General features: G+C 37.9%; 1 protein-coding gene across 1 annotated transcript in view; it reads left to right on the plus strand.

Moving 5' to 3' along the window:
* Window positions 1-942: 942 nt before the first annotated feature.
* The window catches only part of meis2b (Meis homeobox 2b), a 41,703-nt gene continuing 21,008 nt past the window's right edge, over window positions 943-21,637 (plus strand). Inside the window, exons 1-8 of the mRNA XM_086060902.1 lie at window positions 943-1,395; window positions 1,618-1,850; window positions 2,177-2,318; window positions 2,445-2,495; window positions 2,699-2,749; window positions 3,249-3,395; window positions 6,236-6,350; window positions 20,083-20,222. Of these exons, the coding sequence (XP_085917028.1) occupies window positions 1,384-1,395; window positions 1,618-1,850; window positions 2,177-2,318; window positions 2,445-2,495; window positions 2,699-2,749; window positions 3,249-3,395; window positions 6,236-6,350; window positions 20,083-20,222 (891 nt within the window). The 5' untranslated portion in view covers window positions 943-1,383. The remainder of the gene's footprint in view (window positions 1,396-1,617; window positions 1,851-2,176; window positions 2,319-2,444; window positions 2,496-2,698; window positions 2,750-3,248; window positions 3,396-6,235; window positions 6,351-20,082; window positions 20,223-21,637) is intronic.

Consider the following 21,637-nt stretch of genomic DNA (forward strand, 5'->3'; position numbering starts at 1 on the left):
CTATAGGGACTATATAAGCCTGTTGATTTGAAGTAAAGCTGTAAGATATATTATTATTATTATTATTATGATTATTATTATTATTATTATTGTAACTGATAAACAATTCTTACCGGTAATTCTTAATTGCAGTTACTTTAACTTCTGAGCATAGCTTTTGATATCCATCATTAATGAATATTATTACAAACATTAATAATATAATATTAAAATTATATTATATATATATATATATATATATATATATATATATATTATATATATATATATTATATATTATATATATATATATATATATATATATATATATATATATATATATATATATATATATATATATTATATATTATATATATACTCGAATCTGGTGGAGGAGTTTTCCAACTTTTAGGGCCTTACATATATATATATATATATATATATTATATATTATATATTATATATATATATATATATAATATATATATATATATATATATATATATATATATATATATATATATATATATATATATATATATATATATATATATATATATATATATATATATATATATAAAAGGCCCTAAAAGTTGGAAAACTCCTCCACCAGATTCGAGTCCGAAGCTTCGCGGCAGCACTGAGTAGTAATTGATGATCATACTGACCGGAAACCTTATTTTAAGATAAAAGCGCCTAAAAGGTTGTAAGAAGTGGGGGCAGTGAAACCTTCTGGGGGGAAAAATAAAATAGGTAAGCCTACATGCGACTCTTCCCTTCATTAGAGCAGCAATCCTGTAAATTATTAGATGCACATCAAATACCGCGACTTGACCACTATCTGCAATCTGTCAAGTGGATAATTGTTTAGCGATTATTGTGAAAACAATAACCGGAAATTGTAGTTATTTGTCACATCAGCTCGATGTTAAATGTGGGCTGGCTGAATCCAGCCTTCACCAAGTTCCGTCATTAGCATACACAGCAGTTCTGGCTTCACATAAGTGGCTCCTCAACCAATCTGCGAGCAGAGAGCGTGTCGGCGCGCACGGACATGAGAACCCACTCTCAGCACGCCGAGGTCCGACTGAAGGCAGAGAGTCAGCAATCGTTCTGACCAAGACTTGCGACTGATGCTCAGATGCACATCAAACACATGCAAGCAGATGAGCTCTAACCCTGCACTCGCCGAAACAACTGAGGAATCAAGTGTACAAATTGCGCGTTAGTCACGAGGAGAGATGATGATGATCACTTCTTCCGTCTGATCAGTTTCTATTGATTGTCATTCCACTGATTTGCCAACTGGACTAATTAGGAATATACTTTTCTGACTTGGATTTTACAGTCATCCCTCCTCTTCGGTGTTACTTTTCTTAACACGCTTAAAAATTGCGCGCAACGATGGCGCAAAGGGTAAGTAAAACACACCATGACTTTTCATACTTTGTGTTAATATTTAGCAATTCTTTGACACATTGAAAATATATAGCCTGTTGTTTGAATTATGTGCAATGGTGTGATTATGTGAAGAAGAAAAAAATCTATCATGTCGTTTATATACGAGCGAAAAAAGCCTGAATATTGTTTTATTCATTAACAATAAAGTCATATTAATCTAATCTTCTACCACCAAAGTACGACGAGTTGGCTCATTACGGAAGCGGGATGGATGGAGTTGGAGTCCCGACATCCATGTACGGAGACCCTCACGCACCGCGGCCCATACCCCAGGTTCACCACCTGAACCACGGGCCGCCTCCACATCCCACGCAGCACTACGGGGCCCACGCGCCGCACAGCATCATGCCAGGCAGCATAGGCAGTGGTGTCAACGACGCGCTGAAAAGAGACAAGGACCAGATTTATGGGTAGGCTTTTTTCAATAATAAAACATTGCTCGCAATAAAGGTTGGCATGAGACACCTTAAAATGTTTGGTGATTTCAAGCAATTTCAGTTTGAAGTAAAAATTATATGGGGAAAAAAAAGAGTAATTTCTCGACGATCGAAAAAAATGAAAATAAAATTTTCATTACAATTTTTTGCATTATATTGATCACAATAGGCCAAAAATAATTAGTAAAAAGGATTCTGACTTGATTCTATATTGGCAGCTTCTTCTTCTTCTTTTGTTTTTTGTTAATGCAATTGACTGGAACAGGTGCTAACGGGCGTTTGACGTTATTGTGTTGCAGTCACCCGCTATTCCCGCTTCTTGCCCTGGTGTTCGAGAAGTGCGAGCTGGCGACTTGTACGCCCAGAGAACCCGGAGTAGCGGGCGGGGACGTGTGCTCCTCTGACTCCTTCAATGAAGACATAGCGGTGTTTGCCAAACAGGTACTAACGTGCAAATAAATAGACGTCCAGTTTGGCAAATTGTTATTTCTGCTGCATTAAATGGCGATGATTTTATTAGCAACACCCATGACAGCTGGCTAACATTTTCTTGTTTTCCACTTTTAGATTCGCGCAGAAAAACCTTTATTTTCTTCGAACCCAGAGCTGGATAACTTGGTGAGTACACTTGCTATTGCCTTTCCCTTTCTATGAAAAAGCGCGTTGCAGCGCTTGCCCGGAACAATCACATCCCTTTAGGGCGCAGTTATTAAAAATATTTACTCATAACGCGCACAGTGTTTTATAAAGCGCCCGAAGGATCTACCCTGTTGATTGATTCTTCCCGGCATTTATTTTATTTTTTATTTATTTGATTTTAGATGATTCAAGCCATCCAAGTGCTGCGTTTTCATCTCCTGGAATTAGAAAAGGTTAGTATTAAAAACACAGAGAGCATTTATAAACTAAAGTAGCCTACTTATATTGATCAGTTAACAAATCATTCAAAGATTGACCATGGTGGATTTCATACACAATTCTCCTTGCATCTTAATTTTTAAACATGCAAAGACATTCCTTCAATTTGTCACCTTTTCCAGTTTGACCTTGCCCAGAAATAAGTTTAGGTGGTGTGGAAGAACATTACCTTAGCAAAACATATTTTGGGAAGCAAAATAAATTGCAAGCAATTCCATGATTTTCTGACCACACAAATGTTTTTCAGGATGACAATATGATATACCCTCAAATAAATTCTTTTTTTTCCATTAAAGCATAAAAGCTACAAAGGGATGACCAACTATTTTTTGTTACATTTTAAATACAATTTTTGTAAGGGCAGATGTTTAGAATTTTTTGTTGTACGGCCTGTGTGTGAAAATGTGTGGGGAGGAAAAATAAATACAAGAATGGTATTTGGTTTTATTATAGGTGCACGAGCTGTGTGATAACTTCTGCCATCGCTACATCAGCTGCCTGAAGGGCAAAATGCCCATCGACTTGGTCATTGAGGAGCGGGACGTCTGCAAATCGGACTTTGATGATCTGTCAGGATCTTCCACCAACCTTGCAGATCATGTGAGTTTAACGCATTGGAAAGAGAGCAACCCCTCTCTCTTTATTCTTATTCATCATTTACTCTGGTGTCGTGGTACAAATACAACCAATAGTCCACCTTATGAAAGAACACAATGAATTGGAAGGTTTACGACACAATAATGTCCCCCCCCCTGGATTTGTTCAAGCCATTTAATGTTATGTTGATGTTGTCTGTTGGAGTTGCACTAATTTTGGTCTGGTTATGACCAGTCTCTCTTGTGTCTGCCATTTCAAGAGCCCTTCATGGAATATCATGCAGTGCCCAATATATATATATATTATTTTTTTGTACATATATTTTTTTTAAGCTAATACAAAAACTCTTGGTTGTTTAATGTTATCTACATTTCCTTTTATAACTATAGCTAAAGTTTCCTGCAATGATTTTGACAGGAAATCAGCATTAATGATGATTGTAATCCCTATACTGTACCACATGTTGGAGCTGTAGTGTTATGTTGGATTTGGGGTTGGCATTTAGAGCAAATAACACTCCTATCCCAGTATTTTGCACTTCGTCCTCAAACCTCAGTGCACTTAACTCCTTTTGGCAAACATATTAGAAGTGTTCTAAATGTATATATTTTTTCATCATACAATAAAATACACACACACACACACACGCACACGCACACACACGGGTGTGTGTGTGTGTGTGTGTGTGTGTTTGAGGCAGGATTGCCATTGAATGTTAAGCCACATGCAACATGCATCACCTTTCCCAAGGGTGCAGGTACTCTTGGTACAATGTAAAAAATAAAATAAAAAGAAAAAGAAAAAGAAAAAAGGAAAAGAAGAAGTTATATTTACTTGAAAAAAAAAAGTTTTGAGTGCATTTTACCAATTTTTTTTTTTTATGTACTCAAGTGTTGAGGAATGAATTCATGACCTTCAGTTTGGGAGCCATGCCACTCTTGCTGTTTGCCACTATACTGCATTGTTGTTGTGTCCAAAAGGAGATCAAAACGGGTCTTAGAGGTACAAGGATTTCGCCTGACACCATCAATATACTAATACACAGCAGGAGTGACATGGCTCAGGTGGTTGAGTGGCTATTTCCCAACTTGAAGGTTGTGGGTTTGTTCCTCAACTCTTGAGTACCTTTAAAAAAAATAAAATAAAAAAAAAATAAACTGGTAAAATGTTCTCAAACTCTCCTTGTTTAAATTTACTTAGAATTTTACTAGGTTTTTAAAAGTAAATATTAGTCTCACTTGTATTTTTTTATTTTTACAGGGGAATGAACATCGATTATTAGTGACTTTACGAACACCTGACAATAGATTTGAGGCCGACATCTTAGTAGCTGGTTGTTTATCTGTTCAAAAATAGCAAAGGATTTGGATACAGTTGGAGTTCACTGCTGTTCCTCAAGATACAATATTTATTTTTAACCATTACAAAAAACAGATCAAAATTAAAGCATCAAGTTTAAAACTCCATTAAGTGGTTCATGCCAGAAAACATGAATGATAGGTGTGAAGCACCATACATCCATTAGAAGTACTAATTGAATCCTAACTGGTGTGGTGTGTGTTTTACCTGATAACACAGACTCTGATAACGCTCACTGTGATATGTACTGTATGGTAACTTTAACTCAACCTCCACATTAAGGGGAGATTACTCATTGTTACAGGAGCACCTGGTTGTAGTTAGCCTCCAAAAATCTTCCTTTTGTTGCTGCTGTTGTTGTTAGTGCTATTCTTAAAGAACACAGTTTTGTGTGATCAGTCTGTTCAGTTTAGTTTGACATTTTCACACATTTGTACTGTAAATGAAATGCACTGCTTACATTGTGTAATTCTGTACATGCTAAAGAATGAGAAATTATCTACTCAATACATACACACTGTTGAAAAAAAAAAAGTTGTGTGAACTCAAAATTTCAAGGCAACAAGCTTCTAGGTTGGGCAATTCAACTAAATATTTTAAACTTTGCTCTTGTGTAAAACTGGGTTACCACATTTCCCAACAAAGAAATAATTAACAGTTTACAGAACTGTTGTCCTTTGTATTGTCCACCCAACTTAAAGTTGTAAGGAAAAACAACTCAGCAAATTATTTTGGAGGAGGCAATTTGCTTGATTTTTTGTTCCAACTAACATTGTTGCCATATATGTCAACAATTTATATTTTCAACCCTGATCTCCTTTTGAAAGATTTTTTTTAATAGATGAAATGTGAAGAAATAAGACCTTCAGTAGCTTGATAAATGTGGAAACACATGGCATTTCTTTGACTAGCTGCGTTTACAGAGGAGCTGTAATTATTTTCTGGTCGGCTAAGAAAAGGGAGGCCATCATGGAGAGGCCTCCTTCACACTGCGCTTTTGTCCTCGTGCTTCTTGTTGTCATCTGCCAAGCTCTTCATTTGATCACCATCAGGCAAACAGCTGACGCAAAGAGGCTGAAGGGGGAGATCTACTGTTTGGTTTGGCTTTAGAGCCGTCTGAGTGGCCTGGCCAAGGCTCCCAATAAATACAGGCTTCCTCCCTAAACCTGCTCACATAAGCGATCACGGCGTCGTATGGTTCACATGCTGCAAAATTGCCAGATATCCTCTAGAAATACACTTTTTCGACGGTGTTTCATTTACGTCATCAAAGGCAGAATGGTAATTTTTCTCACGTGCTGTTTAACTTGCTGCCTTGCAATGCTAATTGCACTTTGCAGCTGTCTTTGTATAACTGCATAATGGACCTCTTACTGGACCTACTGGACCTTCCTCATCTATTTTCCCCCATCCCTCTTCTCTTCTTTACCTTTATTTTCTTATCTCCTGTCCCCCGGTGTGCGGACCTTACCCTGACCTCTCAGAACCCAGCATCCTGGAGAGACTTGGATGACGCCCACTCCACACCATCAGTCGGAACCCCAGGACCGTCCAGTGGGGGACACGTCTCTCAGAGTGGAGACAACACCAGTGAACTCGGTAAGAGAGCCCACAGGCCTCCTCCATATCAAAGCTTGGCATTTTCAGTGACCTCTCTTAAACACGGGTCCTCCTGTAAGGTGACTCAGTGGGATTATTTCTTGATGTACACACTTTATCTAATCATGTTTTTAATCACATATGTTTAAAATCAGATAAGGGATGACAATACTCACAAAGGTTTTTTCCTTTGAATTTTCAAGCTTGAATTTCACATATGCTCTGATGATTCAGAGAAGGCTGGGCTGGAAAGTGGGGCGGCGGGGGTATTGTTGGCAGGGGCAAATGGTTTGAAACACTGTTTTTGATTGCAAATTGTTTCATCAAAAGGGACTGGTTAAATTTTTTTTTCGAAAGACTACATTTACATGCAGTCAATAACCCTTTCAACACCCCAAAAATTGACAATATTTGGCTTTTGAAAGGCCGTGTTAATGCATGTGCTCGAAATAAGACCCCTGGGTTATTCTTTTATCTAACCTAATATTTTGTTATATAAATGCGACCGGGGTACCTCCTTTGAACGGAACGTTGGTTTGTGTTCTGCACATGGTCTAATCTTGTTTGTTTTTTTAGTACAGGAATTATTTGTATATGCGGCAGCCATCTTAAATTGGCACTTGCTAAGCAAGCCTAACTTTAAAACATTGATTTTCTCTGCAGCATTTTCACATTATTTAAAGTGTCTACGGCAAAAATGTCACAGTGTGTATTATACACACATATACAGTGAGTTATACACACATATATGTGTGTATAAAAGTCTGTGTGTTTGCCACACGACCTACAAGTTTATTGGTGTAGTGAGTGACATTAATATAATTGTAATAACAATAATAGATTGACTTAGCTAACTTGGGCACATTTACATTGTAAAATGTTGATTAATGTGCATTGTCCCTTTCAAATAAATAAATTCAAATTCAAAGTCTTTTGTTGACCGTAGAACGTTAAAAGCAGAAATGACGCCTATTTGTGTAATGACGTCCATGCATTGCGTTCAGATTGGGATATGTTATATGGGAGTAACTCTGTCCGCTCATGCGTTAAACGGGTTATCCCAAAAAACTGAATTTTTACCTTAACCCTGCATGTAAATGCAGTCAATGATAAAATATTATGCTTGCCTTTTAATACTTAACATTGCGATTAAAATAGAAGAGGGAGTCTTTTTGGACTGGGCAGCAATTCACACAAATCGGAACTCTGGGGCCGTATTCAAACTAAAAGTTGCTTAATTAATGAAGACCCCTGACAATGGTGTGCTGGTACGACTCATTTAGAAGTAATAAATAGATCTCTTAACAGTGCATTTTCTCTGTCCGTGGCCCTTTGTGTTAGCCTATAATGCCAGCAGTTAGTGTGATTTCTACTGTGCTAATTGGAGGCTATAAGAGTTTTATGTCTTGTTTTTGTTTTTCTCCCCTTTGGCCGGAGTAAAATTAGAATGTAGTTTAAAGCAACTTTTCACCCGCTGCCCATCAGGCATCAATGGGCAAAGCATTGACAAGAACAGCAGGAGGATGCTTTGCAAGACAAGACAAACTGAGAGGATTAAGTAGACAATCAGAAGCAGATCACCATCTTTACTTTGATATGGCACCAAGCACTTTTAAAAATCATATTATTTACACATTGACATTTTTGGAAGCATACTTGTTGGAGAAGGCATTTAAAAAAAAATTTGCTTATCTAAAAGCCAGCCTGTGTCTGAATAGTTTCTTTCCTTTTAGGGATTTTTTTTTTAGACAACAGTGGGGGAAACCTCAAGGTCCATGGCCTTTTGACCTGGAAAAGAATACATTGAGGATGGGGGTGCAGAATACCCCCCGTGGGGATGTAAGGGCAGAGCATTTTATGTATATGAAACAAAGGAAGAGAGGAGCACGGAATGATCAGAACTGCGGTTGCTACAGCAGGGCTGGTTGTATGCTACCTGCTGAGGCTCCCTGGGCCTCTGCTGTATTTTCTGGCTATGATACAAAATAATCAAACACACAAAAAACTCTGTAATGGATAAAGAGTTTACTTTTTTTATATTATAACTTATCTATATAGATTATATCATTAATAAGTCTGGAAATTGTGCTAGCTTTAGAGAGGGACTTAGGCTATGTCTTTAGCCACTTCAGGTCCGAGCATCTCATTTACAATGGCTTTGCAGGCAGGAAGTATCAATGTCTTTGCCACATTGTGCAACTTTTTTGACTTAGCTACAAGTTGAGCAATATGGTAGCTAGCTTTAAAGGGGATATATCATGGTATTTTAAGCCCTTGCACAGTTAACTACAGGGAGTCAAGTTACGGCTTACGAGTTAGTTTCCTAAACTGGCGATGTAACCCGAATTTCGATTTAAATCGGATTTCCCCGTTAAAGTTGATATTTACAGTATAATACTTATGTACAGTCATTTAAAAAAACATTTGCACGACCCGGAACCAATATTTTGTAATTCCACACGGACATTCATTGCTGACGGACGGCAGTGCGGAGCTAATTCAAACTTAAACATGTAAATGTGACGCGCCTGACGGTGAGCCGACCTGCTGATGGACGTCCGTTGCTGGAGGTAACAACACAACTTTAAATAACATTAAAATGGTGTGACTATTGTGGGAAATTAATGAAAAAGAAGATGCTACAGACGAGGCACGTTAAGTAGAAACGACGTAGGTCATGTACGACGTAACTTGAGGACTCCCTGTATTGGCATATAATGATTAAATCTTACATTTGATACCATAGTGATGTAATTTTTTAGGAAATATTAAGTATTTTGCTGTCTATTTTTCTAACGCAGAAGTAAAACGCTCGGTTCAGTATAACCTTGACTCTCCACGTGTGGTTGCCGTGCCCCTCTAATCCTATGCCGGCTGCTGCGGCCACAAAACTCTGGAGAGCTGTGTTTGAGCTCCTCTGAGTGGCCACGCAAGACCGGCCAGCCCTTGCAATGCTACCGCGTCTTCTTTAAATTTGGAAATTGGATGGATGTTCAATTCTTCAATAAACATTTGAAACAAAATGGCTCCTTTGCCGCAAGAAATCATAGTGGATGGGGGAGGGAAGAAAAAAAAACCCTAAGTAGGATGCAAACCCGGGACCTGCTTACAGGGTGAGTGCGCTAACCACCACACCATTCATTCAGTTAGGTTCAGAAATGTTAATAGTCAGCCACACCTGGTAATTTAAGATGGCCAATTGTCATTGCAAATGTGAAGGATAATTGATTGCTTTGAACTCATTTGGACATAACTTTTATCACTATACTGCGAGCATGGAGGTCTCAGAGAAAGTGGGCGTGTGTTTAGTCCGCATAGCCGGTGCGGTGGTGGGTCCACACCTGATGACGTCATAGAGTGAGCATCCGCTCGTGTTCTCAGGTTGGGAAGGGGCTGGTGCTTGGAGAGCAGAATGACCTAGAATTTCTCATAGGAGGTGCAAATGGAGGAAAACAGCATTTCGGTGATGTTTTTGGTGAGGAACTGGCATTTTAACAGGGTTAAAAGTTTCATAAAGTTTATTTTTCACATTACTGTCCCTTTAAGGGCTCTCTTATTTTTCTCAATGTGTTCTATGAAGACCCACTAGTCTAAATGCGGTATTTTGATTAATATTGTATTAGTGGAATATGAGTTAAGCAGCAAAATCCAGCAGTTTTCATCAATATAAGAAGGCGGGCAATTTCCCACTTGTTGAGTGACAATGGCATCACAGTTGCTCAGGTCTCAGGTAACACCCAGTCACAGCTCAGCTTCAGAAAACAGGTGAGTTGTGATTGGTCGTTGCCCTAGCCCTGAGCAACTGTGATGTTATCTTCGGTTGACAGCAAGTGGCAAAATGGCCGCCTACTAAGATGGATAAAAACGGCTGGATTTTGCTTCATAACTCATATTACACAAATGTTATATTAATCAGAATGCCGTGTTTAGACTAGTGAGGTCACATATAACATATTATTGTCAAGAAATGTTTAATTTTGACTTCCCCTTTAAGCTTACTTGGGAGTTGGGACAATAGCACCGTTGGATAGCTTTTTACCACAAGCCAAGCACAACGGCGTCGGTTTTCATTGCTACGTCCCCGGTGACCTCCCCTTGTTTGGCCTTCATCTGGGTCAGAATTTTGTCCAGGGTCCAGTTCAGAGTAGGCATCTTTCATTTAAAAAAAAGAACTTTTTCATCACAGTGTCACCGTAGTCTTGCTAGCCGTAAAGGCACCATCACCGCCACCTGACGCATTCACACATTTCTCGTCAAAGTACAATGCAAATAGCTATGTACTGCCACCTAGTGATATGGAATAATATTACATGGTTACTCTGCCGATCACTAGAAGGCAGCATAGTTACTCAACGAGCACACAATTTGCAGATACTATACTAATTAATTTGTTGTAATCAATTAAGTAGAATTGGACAATTTCCCTTGCTCCAACCTGAAGCAACACTACTTCACTAAGATTTGTGATTTTTATTATTCAATGGACGGTCATGTAATAATTTACCATACAATCCCGTGGATAACACACAGCCGAGAAGAACACACATCCTAAAATCACCTTTAAACAGCATTTTGTCCCCTCTGTACTTGTGTATAATACGGTCTCTTGATTTGCTGGTATCATTTAGTATCACAGTGAATAATGTCAATGAATAAAGATTTAAAACATACCAATATAATGTGAATGCTTTTAAATCAAGGTTAAAAACTGTCACGATGGGGTTGGAGGACCCAAATGCAGGGAGGCAGGAGAACCACGGCAGGGATGCATGTAATGCTGAAAACAATTTATTTAACAAAAACACTAACAGGGGTACTGGGTAACTCTTAATAAACAAAACCAACAAAGTTGTGAAAATAACAAAAATCAAAGTAACAACTAAACATCAGGTGACAGCAACAATGATCCAACCAAGACTGAACAAAACCAGGGAACTAAATACAAGCCAACTGACGAGACAACGAGAGACACCTGGACAAGACACAAGTGGCTGGGGGAGATGATTGGATGACACAAGGGAACAGGATGATGAGTACAGGTGCAAACAAAACCTAACAAGCAAGACAGGACACCAATCATAACAAAAACTATGCTCATTTCCCATACCCATGCAAGGTTTGTCAAAGTATTTTTAAAATCATGTTTTCAAAAATCTCGTTCTTGCACCGTATGCTCTTTTAGTATTTTTTTTATTTTTTTTACCTTGCTTTTAAATCTCTTTAACTCTTAGCATATTGAGTTACATTGTATATGAATGTGGTATAAATCAGTTATTCTTTTTTTTTTTTTTTTTAAATAACCCCTAAGTACAAAGTGAATTTTTCGATTTGGGCCTATTTTGTTTTGCAAAAAAAATAAAAAATAATATATATATATATATATAGTCACTGCATTTTAAAGTAATCTGCATTAGCAGGTATTGCGCAAAACAAACAAAAGCAAAAACAAAACAAAAAATACCCACACACAAACATGATGCAAAACAGATTTTAAAAGATGTGTGTGTGCTGCATCCAAAATATTGCATGTATGTCATCATGTTTGGAAAGTATAAGAACAGGTGGAGGCAGTGTTACAGCAGCCACAAACGTAAGCACCAAATGTGTAACATCTCAATTCATCTTTAGTCATTCAATAAGTCACTTTCTTTTTCTTTATTTGCCAAATATTTACCGAACCCAAACCAGGCACGCCGACCTTGCTATAAATATGTCACATATTCTGAGTTTATTGTTGTGAGAGTCAACTCTATTTTATACTATCAAGCAATACAGTCCCTGTGTATTTATTTTCTAAAGTAAACCAACACTTGTAACAGTTCCAATCAATAAATTCTCAAAAATATATCAAACAACAAAATGATTCATGTAATTTTTTACAATATTTTTTGGAGCAAGTGCCTGTGTGCAGCGAGAGTTGTAACTCCCTCAATGTTTTGACAACACCAACCAATGTCATTTGGGAGCATTGCGGCAATGGCGATTGGCTTAAGCCCACAGGAAAATGATCCTATCCACTAGTGGCTGTTGGTTGGGCTTCTGGGCTGCCTGCTTCTCGGTGGCCTCCCAGCGTTTGGTTGTTTCCTTGTAAGCTGTGTGATATGCAAAGGGCTCCCTTTGATACCTCAACCCGCAGGGTTAATGCTGTTGGCCACAGCTATGGGAGCTGAGCTATCCGAGGAATGTTTGGAAGAGGTCTGGGGGTGGACAGGGAGACGCTTCAAATGTCCATCACAAAGAGGGAGATAAAACAAAAGGCCGGAGAGAGACTGGTCAAAAAGATTCTGTACACTTGAATTGAAAAATGGTTTGTAAGAAACAGCATATGTGGAATTCTTCTGTCAGACAGAAGCCGGAAGGAAGTAAGCGAGATGGAATGTTTCATGGTGTGGTCGCTGACATGCCGGTGATATCACAGCTTCACTGTCAATATGGAATAATCAATGTCAGTCTTGCATTTGTCATGGTGTGGGTGTTTTAAAAAGGAGGTGAGGAGGTGGGACTGAGGGAAAGGGAGAGGGAAAGAAAAAAGTGTTTAGTCGTCGAATAGACGTTTCTATTCTTTTGATCAACACTCACGCGCACACACAAACACACACTTTGCATACTTTGAAACACATTAAAGGGATACTTGACTAATTGAGCCATTTTCAACTGTAAAATAAGTTAATATTTTGTCCAGAATGAATTTGATAACTTTATTATTTTTCATGTACAATTAATACCTTTAAAAACTAAAATTTCCACTTGCTGTCGACTGAAGATGACATCACCTGTGCTGAGGAAGTAGGTAACGACCAATCATGGCTCACCTGTTTTCTGGGTTTGGTCAGCAAACTGAGCCATGATTGGTCGTTACTTGCTTCCTTAAGCACAGGAGATGTTATCTTCAGTCGATAACGAGTGAAAAATTTGTTTTTAAAGGTATTAATTGTTCATGAATAATAATGAAGTTACCTATTTGCAGCAGTGTGCCCATCTTGTTTACGGAATGTGTTGCAACATGAAACAAGGCAGAGTGCACAGAAAAATACTGAATGCAGCTCCTTACAGGCACACAACAACACATGTCCTCCAGTGTGCGTGTGTTTGTGTGAAACTTTTGGCTTACCGGTAATTATAATTATAATTAAGGCATCACGGAAGCGTGGAACTGCCAATGTGGCGTAAACATTTTTGACTGACAAATACGTTTGAACATATTTGCAAATACGTTTTAATATACTTGCAAGTCAGTTAGAACGTACATGTAGGCTAAATGCTAAAAAAAACATAGTTTTTTTTTTTTACCATAATGCCATGTTTTTATTTATTTTATTTTATTTTTTACATTTGACCAACATTATACCACTATTTTCAAAAAATAAGTAAGTAAGCAGCATTTTACGCATAGGCCTACACATTGCGCATACCCAGTGGCATTATAGGAAAAAGTACCCAACGGAAATCATGCACTGCAGGGATAATAATAATTCTGAAAATGTACAAATAAACAATTACTTAATTTGCAAACATAGTGGTATAATTTAAGTAGTGCTGTCAAGTGATATATTTTCTAAAACTAATTAACCGCACAATTTTCCATAATTAATTGCGATTAATCACATGTTTATACTTCTGCTTCTACTTTTTCCTTCAAAGATTGTAACAGATATTTACTTGAGTATAATCTTTTTAATGTAAAATCATCAAATAAAAAGTATAATTATCATCAAAGACTGTTCTTATAGGTTTGTTTGTCGCCTACAAGTACGTTTGCATGTATATTTGCCATGCAGTCAAAAATGTATGAAGTCACATACATGAGGTACCAGTCTTTTCATAAAAAAAAGTACAGGCCTACATTAGAAGAGGTTTTCCATGCTTGCCATTCTGATTATAGTGTGCAAAACTGCTTGACTTGGCTTTAAATTTAATCATCATGTTTAGATCCCATCACAGAGGTATTCCCCAAGACTTGGAAACAATCCAGACTGCTCCATTTTGAGCTGTGCATCATGCCTAATAAGGGAAAGAGCTGTGTGGTGTCACTGATGATGGATCAGGGACCTGCTGAGCTCATTAGATAGGCATGCTGGCTTTGCATCACTGATGCAAATGAGTTCAGCAATCAGTTCTGCTAAGTGCTCCCCACTTTGTCTTTTTCACCCACCGTCCAATGACTACTCGTTACACCGTAACAGTGTTTAAAAGAGGAAAAAATTAAAGAGAAAAAAACAAAACAAAACAGAGCTCAAATGGGAAATCTGAGCCACTTCTACACTAGGTTAAATAATACCAACCTGCCTTGAAGAAGATATAGACACCACAGACTAGAAATATCTGGAAGGCAAAGTCAAGTGTTTGATCTTGCATCTCGAAAATAAATTCACATTGTAGCTGTTTGTGTCTACTTTTTGCATGAGAGCATCATTATTAACTCATTCACTCTCAGCCGTTTTCAAGGAAGCAACCCCCTTTACTCCCGGCTGTTTTACTGGATTTTGACTGATTTTGCGAGGTCCACAGAATATTCTGTTTTATTGCTATAAAAATTTGGAACCTACCAAAATAAAGATTAGAGTCTCTTCTTTAATCGGAAAAAAAAGTATATTTGTATCTTTTTCCGTTTTGCAGCAATTAGCATTAGAATATAGCCAAGTTTCATCATTATTCACAAACATGCTGAAAACACTGAAAAGAGCTTGCAAGAGTAACATGGCCCTGGCTGATCTCTTATACGCCGCTACCTGCTGGTCATTATTTGTAATAACTACCATTGCTTTAAGCAAACTCTTCAGGTCAGAAGTTGCATCAAAGCCTTCTGTATGCTAGCATAAAAAAACAAAACAAACAAACACACAAACATAAAAAACTTATAAATAAGTTTTGGGGTTTAAATGAGTTAAGCAACTGGTAATGTTAAATCTGTGGTATAAAACAGTTTAGAAATTTGCGCTGTGCCACATTATAACAAATTAAATTTGTATTTCTCTTTGTCCATCTAGTCTGTTTTACAAACTCAAGAGTTTTGCCTAACAACCCAACAAAAACACACCCATATCATGTGGTAAAATGACCGTATTTTGATGCAAAATGAGAGATATGTTTTATTTAAATTGTCGTTGAAAACATGTTTTCTCCTTTGTCTTCTTCACATTATTATTGGCTACATTTTGCCAATTTCGCTGTTTGAACGCAAAAAGGGATGAAAAATGCTGCAGAATCGACGTTGTCGCAATATTTTGGAATATTGGAAGGTTTGTAAAATAAATAAACTAGCAGGCAGTTTTGAAATAAAAAAGCATAAATATAAAAGAGCAGTAAATGCAGAAGGGAGGGTGCAAAAAGGCAAGATTCTTCTTCATATCTTAGGGTGCTACTTTTTGTGTATGTTTTTCTTCTTCGCCCCGGGGCAATACTCCAGCCATCCCTGCAGTATTGCCCAGCCCTCCACTTCCACCCTCCGGTGTCACGCGTGCAGACACTGGCAGGCAGTGCCGAGCGCAGCCTGAAGGGTGGGGGCAGAGATGGAGTAATGGGAGGCGGGGGTGGGGGGTGGGGGGTGGTGGATCAGGGGCATGGCAGAATTGCACGGGTGTACGACTTTGAGACTGGATCGTCACACACTGCTTAGATTGGCTGAGTTGCCGGGGAGCAGTCAGAAGCGATTAGTGTAGCAGAAGATCTGCCCTGCGGCTTTCCCCTCTCTGCGGCACAAGAAAGAGGGATGAGGCGAGCAGAGACGAGGAGGTAGACCAGGGTGAAGTCGGGGAGGGGTGGGGGCTGGCATGCCATACGTAGAGATAATTAGTCTGAGCCTAGCTCTTTTTATTTGTTCCTTATTTACTTTTTTTTGGTGGCATAGTTTGCCTTATTTACTTAAGACACCGAAAAAGCACTACAACTAGGGAGTCTAATCTCGGATTTACAATTGATGTAAAGTATAAATTCTACAATGTTACAGTTTATTTACTTCAAAACAGAAGCAGTGCAGGGGACAGTAAGTTTTGGCAAAAGTCAACAGAAATTGACTCGAAGAATTGACTGTAGAATTTACAGTAAATAACTGGCAAAACAGTAGCCAATTATTGTAAAATTGCAGTTAATTACGGAAAACAAATCTATTGCGGCATGTTACTGTATTTTTTTTTTTTACTGTGTATACATTTCAGTTACTTACTAGTAAGTAAAATAATAGTTTAACTATTATTAATATTTATTATATTTTATATTTGTTGTTTATTTTATTTTAACTAATAATATAACTCACTATTTTAACTATAATTTAACTATAATAATTAAATTATAGTTATTTACTCTATTCTAAGTAACTATAGTTTATATACAATCATAAATTGTACAACATTTACAGTAATGCTGTACTATATTTTTTTTTACAGTAATTAGATTTTACGATAATTAGCTGGCCTTTTTTGCCAGTTATTTACTGTAAATTCTACAGTCAACTCTTTACAGTGAAGATGGAAACCATACAATAAACCTAACAACACCAACTGTTATATAAAAAAAGCTGGGGGGAAAGCAGGCAACAACACAGCATTGGGTGAAGGACAGAGGCTGTCTCATCTGTATCTGTCCTGTGACTCAGAGCTGGATGCCATCCGTCAAAACTCCCACAACCCCCCCATCCATGAAACACATCCTTTTTAATGTCAATATTCATTAGCTGAAATATTTATTCATGAATATGGCTCATATAGATGCGTTTGATTGATGCATCCCTAAAAACAAAAAGACATGCTCGGGCAAATCTTAAGAAAAGTAGGGTTTCTGTCCCGCCTCGGGGGAGGAGTCTCTCAGATGCATTATTCACATGCCCTCCAGGCAGGCTTTCAAGGCTACTCTGCCCCGAGGGCAAGAAAAAATAACCACCACTGTTAAAAGTAAATCATCTCGGCTGATGCACAATTAATGGCAGAGAGGGAGCAGTGTGCTCCTTGCGCTGCAAGATGGGGAGCGCTGGCAAGCAGGGGCGGAAATAAGGACGCTTCCTGCCTTGATCCGTGCCAGATTTCTTCTGAAATCAAACAAAGATACTGCTAATGGCGGGATCCAAGATGCAGACGATCTTGACGCAGACGTTGTATGTGATGTTTGGGGTGAAGAATGGGGGATGGGAACTTTTGTCGTTCGCTGAACACAAGGGTGATGAATTTCCGATCCCCCGCCCCGCCAACTCATCCACCCTCATTTTGCAACTCATGTCCATGTTTGAACAAGACAGGGTTTGATGTTATTGGGTTCGTACTTCATACTCAGGTCAGACTTCGTTTTTGTTATTGCGTTTTACCCTTTTTCTTCCAAGGAAATCATTAGTCTCAATTCAAATAGAGGTCACATATAAATAACATTACATGTAGCACAGTGCCTGAATGAGCGTTCATTATTTCACGTTGGGCACACAACTCCTGCAGTCATTACTTCATGTCAAGTCACTGACTCAGATTGTATTAATAGCTCTTGGTCTTATTGAGCTCCCACACTACAAACTCCTCTTCATTATCCATTGTCCAGGGGAGTCAAACAGAGGTGAGAGGAAGTATTTTGTGCTGCTATTCACACAAGAATACAGCCCAACTCTATATGCTATTTTTTCGTCTTTTTTTTTTTTAGAACAGTCAAACGATTACATTTTTACACCTGATTAATTTTGATTAATCACGATTAATCACTTAATTAAAACAGCTTTTTATAAAAAAAAATTGCACACCAAATTTGAAGAATTATGTGTTAATTATTTTGACATTTAATGTCATGAGGACATCTTCAAAAACATGTTGATCCACTGCAAATGCATACGCTCATACTCCTCGTTTTTTATCAGTTAATTACTTGCATAATTTAAAATGAAGAGTTACTGCTTTAACTTTAACAGCACTACTTTTTTCTTTTGGAAAGACCAGTATAAAATCCAGGCATCAGGCCAGACAATTAATACACTACAGTGGTTCTAGAACTTTAATTTGTTCCTTGAACCTGTTTGGAATTTAAAATGTTCATAAATTGAGGTAACTCTTTTCCTATTGAAGTAAATGAAAATTAAATTAATCCGTTCCATTCCCTGTGTGTGCCTTAAAATAAATACAGTACAACATAAAAATAAGTGAAAATATACTTCACTATGAAGCAATAACACACTTAGAAAACAACCGTTTATAATGCTTTAACTTTTAAGGGAGGACAGCAATTTCTTCATTGAAAAAAAAAGTATATTTTCAAAATAACGTAACAATCTTCTTCCGGTGTTTTTATTTGGTCTATTTTCTAATTGTTTTCTTTTTAACACAAAAATATTTTTTTTGCCACGTTAATAAAGAAAAGGCAGCCGCTATTGGAATTGTGTTTGGAAAAAGTGTGCCTGCTTTTTGGGGAGCAGACATCAAGTTTTATCTTATTTTAGTTTTTCCAATTAATAGGGGAAATCAACACAAAAAATTACTTTACGTATGTACAGTAGTATGTTATTTGCAGCCGCACAAATCTAATCACAGTTTTCTAATTAATATTGTGTGTGTGTAATATGAATAACAGCAAAATCCACCCTTTTTTAAACCATCTCAGGGGCGGCAATTTTGCCACATTCTGCCGACTAAAAATTATGTCACAGTTGCTTAGGGTTCAGGTAAAAACCAATCAGCTCAGCTTGCGAACATCACATGACCAAACTCAGAAAACAGGTAAACCCGGATTGGTCGTTTTTAGATGACATCAAGTCCAAAAATGGCCACCTCCTGAGATGGATTGAAAAAAAAAAAGTTGATTTTTCTGCTTCATTCATATTCCACAAACACAGTATTAATAAGAATGCCAGGTTTAGATGAACTCATTCACTCCCAGCCATTTTCACTGAAGCAAACCCCTTTGCTCCCGGCTGTTTTACTGGATTTTGACTGATTTTGCAAGGCCTACAGAATATTGTGCTCTATTGCTATAAAAACATGGAACAGCAATCAGTCAAAGGTTGAGGAAAGAACTCACAACCTTCAGCTTGGGAGACTGCCAATTCCTGCCAAAACCTGAGCTATGCCACTCCTACTGTTTGCTTATATCCAAGAGCAGACCAAACACAGTTTTTGGCCTCTTGGAGCTACGAAGATTCCAGATACATGAGCAATATACTAACACACAGCATGAGCTACTTGGCTCAAGGAGTAGATTGGCTGTCTCCCAACCTGAAATGGTGGGTTTGCTCCTCAACCCTTAAGTGACTTTTTTATTTTTTTATTTTACTCTCTTCCATGTGTAAATTTTACTCTATTTAGAGTGGGACCAAATAGACTCACTTTAGAGTAAAATTTACTCTACAGAATTGACTGTGTATGTATCATTCATACAGTACATGCAGAAAATCTTTTTGACTCATTAATCAGAAATCTAGGCAGACACTGTAAGAATTGTGGTTGGAACAAGCGTGTGTGTAGAAGTGGAACTTCTGGCTGCACACACAGCAGCTTTCTATTGGCCGCCCCGGAGGAAACATCGACTTTTTATGTGGGGCTTTGGGGTGTTTACAGCCAACTGTAACCTTGAGTTAAAAAAAAACCAAGACAATTATTGCGCTGAGACGATTCGCATAACGAAACGTACGTAACTAGAGGCAGGTTTTCTACTAAAAATGTGTACATAACTTAACATAACAACATAAGTTTATAAACAGGGTCATTTGTAACTTGGGTTTCCACTGTACTCAAAATGTGACTCCTCTTGTTTGTTTGTTTTTAAATCATAGGAGATGGCCTTGACAACAGCCTAGCATCACCAGGCACAGGAGATGAAGATGACCAGGACAAGAAGAGGCAGAAGAAAAGAGGCATCTTCCCTAAAGTGGCTACAAATATAATGAGAGCGTGGCTATTCCAGCACCTCACAGTAAGAAATGTAGACTTATCTTTCTTACTTTTTAGTTGAGTTCATCATGATGTCCAAAACTATTGCAGAATTCAAGCAACTTGCAAATCATCTATCAAAAAATTCTCAACGCAGTTTGGTATGGTTTGCTATAGTACAGTACAAGAAACTCATGTCTGGTTTGTATTTCCCCGCGGAATGTTTAGGAGTGATCGCATTAGCTTGTGAGCAACATACATTTTGTAATGCCATAACAATTTGACACAAGGGTATCATTCATCAGAAAACCAGAAAGGCAGTATGTGATGCAGTTCGGTTTTGATTCCTCTCTGTCGTAATCCAAAGTTTCTAAAAATGTTTTGTATTCTTCCTATTCCAAGATAGTGGAAAGCGCAAAGTTATTTTCCTGTTTTTTGTTCATCTTTGATCCTATGTAGAATGAGGAAAAGACCAACATGTCAAAGTCCATGTTGTAACACTATTAAATGGTTTACAGACATCAGAAAGAGAATGAAAGAGAACTCTGAGTGCTTTACCTTTTGTCCAAGGTCTAAAAGATACAGCCGTTTTCTTCTCACAGTTTTTTTTTCTACACTTCACACTCTCAGATGTGTCATAAGCTCTAAATTGCTTAGTTTATAAGAGGCGCACAAAGATCTTGTACTCATAGTAATCCCTTCCTTTCCAAAGCACACCTTTAGATTTTCCAGATGAAAAAAAAGGAAGATAATTGAATTGTTCCTTTTCTGTCCCCAATCCTCTTTCAGGCCTAATTTGTTAAGCAAAAGTGTTTGCCATGGCAGGATGTGCCAATGAAAAGTGTGCAAGGAGACTGTCTTCTGAAAGGCCCATTGCAACACCCAAGCGATCAAGCATTCATCAGTTGTGAATGGAGCTGGATTATGTTGCTGTGTAAAGCTTTCGGTTGGTTACAGCATAGGGGGCTCCTCCGTCGTAGCCTCATGCTTTTGTGGCCCATTCTGAAGAGACTTGAAAGATCCCCTTCTGGGGAAGCTATTGAGAAAGCAGCTGTAAAGGTTTCGATTCATTATATTATTCATTATCGTCTCATTAGCCTGGTCAAACTGGTGGTTTCCATGCAACCTTACATTTGGCCACATTCAAAGACGAATGCCAAACTTTGAATTTAGTCATCGCACCCTGGAATCCACTCATGGCCTCACACTAAGAAGCAAAACGAGTATTTTCCTAGATTTGTTTGGCTATTCAGATGAGGTTTGTAAAGTGTAGGTCTCTTGATTATGTCCCTATTGATTTGACGAGTTTGAACTATTGGACCAAATGAGATATTAATACACTGTACATGAAGTGGCTATTCTGTTATTAATTAAAACAGAATCATTTTTGGGGAGGTAAAAATGATGAAAAATTCTGTATATCAAAGATACTAGACTGTTTCCTTTAATGAATGTTGT

This window comes from Leptonotus elevatus, chromosome 18 (assembly GCF_054856555.1).
Source record: "Leptonotus elevatus isolate MCC_2025b chromosome 18, RoL_Lele_1.0, whole genome shotgun sequence".
In the NCBI taxonomy this organism is placed as follows: Eukaryota; Metazoa; Chordata; class Actinopteri; order Syngnathiformes; family Syngnathidae; genus Leptonotus; species Leptonotus elevatus.